General features: G+C 60.7%; 1 protein-coding gene across 2 annotated transcripts in view; it reads left to right on the top strand.

The window, feature by feature from the left end:
* The window catches only part of CTBP2 (C-terminal binding protein 2), a 105,233-nt gene that overhangs the window by 88,371 nt on the left and 11,060 nt on the right, over positions 1-5,802 (top strand). For both annotated transcript variants that reach the window (XM_077762952.1, XM_077762951.1), the window contains one exon: positions 5,540-5,694. In XM_077762952.1, coding sequence (XP_077619078.1) covers positions 5,540-5,694 — 155 coding nt within the window. The remainder of the gene's footprint in view (positions 1-5,539; positions 5,695-5,802) is intronic.

Here is a 5,802-nt window from a genome sequence, read left to right as displayed (position 1 = left end):
CCCAGGGGGGGTGGGAGGGACGCGGACACAGCCTTGAAAAGGCAGGGACGTGGAAACAAAGGTGAGATTTCTAGCGGTAACTGCAGGGTTTTTGTTTTTTTGTTTTTAAGTTTAAAATAATGCCACGCTTAGCAACACACCTTTTACTACGCTCACTGCCTTGAAGCCGACCACCCTCGTCTCCTGCGTCCTTTCTCATGAAAGGTCAGGGTAGCTGCCGTGTGCACAGGGCCTCCGGGCCTCCAGAGATGGGGGCCGGTCACTGCCTTTGCTGGCTTTCCAGACCCGCTTTCTGAGCAGATTCCAGCCATCCGCAGAACAGCTGTTGTCAGATCCCATGTCTGACATGGGAGCAGTTTTTATGACACGGATAAACACGTTTACAAGGAAGGGAGACCTCGCATCGAGGTGCAGCCTCCACACCCTCCTTCCCCAGACCGGGTTCCGAAACCCTGTGCCCTGGGGTAGATGGATGGACCCCCGCCCCACCCCCCCAGCACAGCCACGTCTGCAAGTTTAATCCCGCAGTTTGGGCAGGTTCATTTATGACCCACGGTCAGCATCTGGGCCCCAGTCATGAGTTTGAGCCCTAGATTGTATAAATGCAAGCCTGTGAAAAACACCCCTTATCAGAGCCTAGACCTGATTCTGTGTCTGGCCTTCTAGAAGTCAGGACCGCTGAGCCCAGCCAAGAAGGGCTGGTTTGCGCAAGGTTGCAGGAAGTGGCTTTTTACTTGGGGAGCACCTGCATTTAGGGGGTGGTGGCCAGCATGGTCAGGTGATTGGAGCCTTGCGAAGTGGTCCGGGCTGAAGACGTTACAAGTGCAGGTCTGAGTGACCCCTGGGACTGTGAGGCCGCATTGCCTCTCCCCACCTTCCAAAACCACCTTGTGAGTCCTAGGAACGGATGACGCATTCATTTGATTGGCCCCCTCTGGCCAGGTGTGCCAGGCGTTGCATTTTTGTCTCCGATCTTTCTAAGGCCCGTTTGGATCTCTCAGCTTTTTCTGGGTACTTATTTTAGCATCGGCTGCCAGGGAACCTGAGAATCCCAGCAACTGCCTCCAGGCCCCCGAGGCTCCCAGCTGGGTTCCACCGGCAAGGCCTGGGTCCTCTGGCCGCCAGAGCAGCAGTGAAGATCTCGGTTCGACTCTGCGCTGCTTGGCAGGCCCCACCCCCCGTCGGTGGTCCCGGAAGTCCTGATCAGCAGGGACTGGCCCTGCACGGGTGTTTGCAGGCTGTCACCGGGTCGGGGTGCTTCAGCAAAATCCCGTCTGTTGTAAATAGAGGCCTCTCTGCCTGCTGGACGAACAGGTTTGTTGCGGTCACTTTGCTCTGGGGTAAAACTGCTGAGTTTCTGAAATCTTAAAATAGTAAAACCAAGAAACCCCTCGGGCCATTTGGTTCTTGAGTCGCAAACAACAGAAAGCAACTCAGATCAGATCTTCAGATCCAATGCACGGTTCTGTGACAGGCTTGTCGGCTGAGCTCGCGCTGTGTCCAGGAGAGCAGAAAATGCATCTCGGAAGCCCCACGGGACCGTTCCGTGTGGCAGGATGAGCCCGTTTCCCCCTCGGTCACTGCTTTGGGAAGCCTGTCCTGTTTGTCCGACGGCAACCCTGGCAGCCTGTCACCCGTAGAAGCAGCAGCTCCTTAGAAGAGATCGGGTGCTGTTCAGATAAGGTGGCATCAAAGGCGGATGGCAAGAGAGCTCCCAGTGCCCTGCCCGGGGACCCCCCCCCCCCCCCNCATGAGGCCGGTGGACTTGGCTTTCCCTGGACAATCAGCGCACCCTTGCATCAGGTTTGTTTTCCACCAAATGGCTAATTTCACATATTTTTATGTGTAGCTCCAGCTGTAAGCAATACTGGGCCCAAGGACAGCCATCGGAGCTGGCCTCGAGCTGGGACACTGTGTCCCTGCTTGTGCAGAGGCGAGCCTGAAACCAGCAAGTAATTGACACCAGGGGAGCCGGCCCTGCAAAGTTAATGCCAGACAAGTTGTTGAAAGGAATGTGCTGATACACTTTCTGTGATGTGTCCAACCGCAGCTGGCATTGTTCTGAAATGGACAAGGCAAGGTTGTAGAAAGGGGGTCGTCCTTTTGACTAGAGGGCCACCAGGACCCTCAGATCCTCATCGACAAGTGTTTCCTCGGGCTCTGCTGGGTCTCTGGGACTGTGTGAGGCGGTGCTCTCCTTGTTGCTCTCTTCCTTGGTGGGGTGTGTGGTCTCCCTGGCTGTGAAATGGGAATGAGAGTAACATTGTGGGCTTCTGAATGTCCGTCTTGGGGTCGGAGCAGTGTATAATGTTTGGTACCCTAGCTTTTGGCCACAGGCCTAGGCTTTTAATCCGTTTACCTTAAGCATTCAGTGTGCCTTGGCTCCCCACCCCCATCCCCTAGCTTCAGAGGAAATGGGGTGCTCCCTCCAGGTCTAGGGGTCAGCCTTGCCTGGGTACCCCTTTTCCCATAGTCCCTTAAAGGGTTATTTGCAATAACCTGTCCCTTAGACCCTGATACTGAAAATTACTCCAATTGTCAGAAGCGCTGAAAAATGTGTAGGTTAACATGAGGCAAGATGGCAAGTCGACTTGCACCTTAGCTTTGCTGGCATTTTCTGGGGTCTCCTGGGAACCTGTACCCTAACTTCAGGGCTGCAAGACTGTAGGGACAGCAGGTGCTGGGCAGGGTGGCTTGAATTTAGCTGCATTCTCCGGCGAGCGGGTAGACGAGTCCGCTGCTGGGACTGAGGGGACGTGTGTGCCGTTCCCTTCCTCACTGGAAGTGAGCAGTGGCCGTGGCCCGGCTCCGCGCGCGCTCCTCCTCAGCACTGGGCTTGGCGCGGCCCCCACATCCCACGTGCTTGTCCTTCCCCGCGTCTGAGCCCGGGGCCTCCTGCATCAGCCTCAGCTGCATTCCGCCCACCCAGCCTGGATGAGGGCAAAGGGTGGGTTTCGCCAAAGAGGAGGCGACCCAAGCCAGGGGAGGGGGGCGATCACTAGGCAACCTGGAGCTTGTTGCCCAGGTAACGGGATCCATGCACTGATGCTGTGGATGGACATCTTCTGCTGAAGGCCGCCGGCCTCTCCAGATGTCTGGGAAAGCTCTGGATGCCTGCCTCGCGCCTGCCTGTCGTTTTCCTCTGTGGTTGCTTTTTAATTAACAACTTGGATTTCTTACTATGATCTTGAACTCTGCAAACATCGCCTGATTAACACGTTTGCCAGCATCTTCAGCGGCAAGTCAGGGCGTTCTGCGCCCTGTGGGAGGGACGGCCCGGGACAGGTGGGCAAATCGGACCCCGCAGTGTAGAACCCCAGTCCCACGGGAGCCCGCCCCTGGGCTTGGTAGCAGGTGTGGGGCGGGGCAGAAGAGTCTGATGGAAGAAAAACGGGCCGTTCTGAATTTGGGCAGTCTCACCCTTCTGGTGGCCAAACAGACGGCCAGAGGTAAGAGCCCCTGTGTGCGCACATCAGGCTGCCCCCCGCCCCTCAGTGCCTCAGTGTTCTCATCTGTTAAGGGGATGGTGCTGACATCTCAGGGATGAAATGAGAGGGTGTAGACCACCATGTGAATCACTGTCCCCACTTCCTTCTGCAGAGTCGGGTGAAGGGCCATGTCCAGGGGTCTTATCTCAAGATGGCACCTTTGGTCTTTGGGGAACCCTTCTCCCCATTTGCACACACTCATCTTGACCTCTTGTGGGGCTTACCTGCCAGTTGGGCCAAGAAGAACGCTAGCAGAGGGCTCCCCGGCCCCCCAACAAACAGCCTCGGTACCCTGATCCCCACCTGCCGTGCAGGTGGGGGAGTCCCTGTTGCCCAGCCTGGTACCCAGGATGTCGGGCTCAGCGGCCACCCTGCACTGGGGGGCCGTGTGGTGGGCTGGGCAGGAGTGGCGCTGGCACTCGCGGGCTGGGAGGCCCGGATCACGGGGGAGGCCCGGCCCGGGGCAGGGAGCACGGCCCAGAGGAATCCTGCGCCCTGGCCTCTCCTGAGGCCGGGACAAAAGCCTTTTCTCTGCCCCTTGGTCAATGAGGTGATTGTCCCAGGATGCAGCAGCTGTGGCGTGGGAGCGCTCTCCTGGGGCAGAGGCCCCTGCGGCAGTCATGTGGGCACGGCGGGGACGCCCTCCCCGTCTCCACGTGCCAGCGGGAACGTGGACACGGCTCCAGGTGCAAACGTGTCGCCACTTCTGACATGCGTGTCGTGCTGAGCCCCGGTGGTGACGTGGGGCTTCTCGTGTCCAGGGTCCCAGCAGGCACCCCCAGCGGGCTTTGCAGGGCCGGCAGGAGAGGAGCCTTTCGGGGGGACCGCACAGCTGAGCACAGCCGGGCACGTGTCTGCTGGATCCTGTGGTCACACGGAGGCCAGCGCAAGTACGTTCTGTGCAGGAACGGAACGGACGGAGCCCAGCCTCGGCACACCGGCCACCGTCCCGAGTTTGTCCGGGCACGTGGGAGCTTTCTCGTTCTCGCTTGTAGCCTGTGACGCCCACGCTGGCTGTGCGGGGAGCAGCCACCCTCCAACCCGGCCATCTTGGTGCCGCCGTCCCATGGGGGGTGGGGAGGGGGGCGCGAGGTCCAAGACTTGCCAGACACGGATTGGAAGAGAATGGTTTGGTTGGAGAAAACGCTGCCTGTGCATCACCGGGAGGGAGGGCCAGGGCTCACGCCATGCGCACCGGCCTCGGGCTCCCCCTCCCGCTCTCTCGTTTGGCCCCGATGAGCACCCCACGAGCTGGTCTGCCCGGAGCAGCTGGCCCATCTGTGCTTTGGCGGCGAGTCGGAAGGACTGGCCCCGCCCTGTGCCCCCTGGCACCCCCCCTCTCCCAGCTGTGGGGACCAGTGTCCCTGGTATGACAGCAGCAGGACACGTGACCTCTCTTGATGTCCTGGTACCTGAGGAGGGGCAGCTCGCTCCCCTGCCCATGGAGAATTCTCTGCTCTCCCGGGTCCCCGCGAGCAGGGTGCCCTCCGTGCCCTCCCACACATCTCCCGCCGCCTGCGGCAGGTGCAGAGGGGTCAGGAGCTGAGCCCAGGTGCCTGTGTCCACCAGGGGTTTCCTCAGGAGCCACAACGTGCCCTTCGTGTTTGTTCAGAAGGATGGTGGGGGCAGGGGGGGCGGGGGGAGGTCCCCCGTGGGCCTGGCGGCAGGTACCAGTGGCAGTTGTGTCTTGAGCTGGCCTGATTCCTCGTCGCAGCAGAGTTCGCTCCACAGTGGGTCGTGTGCACGGCATTGGAGATGCTCACCGAGACCCAGGTCCCCCTCGGACCCCCACCCAGATGGACCCGGCAGGCAGATGTTCCCTCTGGATCTCCCTGGCTTGTCGTGGAATCTGCCCTGGGGACTCCCAAGTAGCCTGTGGTCTTTGAGCCTGGGGGCCTGGGGAGTAGGGAGGGAGCTGTGGGGTCCCCCAAGCCCGACGGGTGTGGGTAAGGGTGGGGTAGGTGGGCGCTGGTGGGGGCGTGGCCGAGCCCCCCCGCCCCCCCGCGGAGGACAGGCCCCCATGCCCACGCGCATCACCCTGCCGCCCACAGGTATCCGCCCCCAGATCATGAACGGCCCCCTGCACCCCCGCCCCCTGGTGGCGCTGCTCGATGGCAGAGACTGCACCGTGGAGATGCCGATCCTGAAGGACCTGGCCACCGTGGCCTTCTGCGATGCACAGTCCACTCAGGAGATCCACGAGAAGGTGGGCCCCCACCCCCGCGCCAGGGTCACCCGGGGCAGGGGCAGCCGCTGCCCCTCTGCAAGCACGTGCTCTGCCATCCTGGTGGCGGCGTCCCTGCCTCCGCCCTCG

This window comes from Crocuta crocuta, unplaced genomic scaffold (genome assembly GCF_008692635.1).
Source record: "Crocuta crocuta isolate KB4526 unplaced genomic scaffold, BGI_CrCroc_1.0 scaffold466, whole genome shotgun sequence".
Taxonomy (NCBI): domain Eukaryota; kingdom Metazoa; phylum Chordata; class Mammalia; order Carnivora; family Hyaenidae; genus Crocuta; species Crocuta crocuta.
Note: the sequence above shows the minus strand (reverse complement) of the source record. Positions and strands in the feature narration are given on the sequence as shown.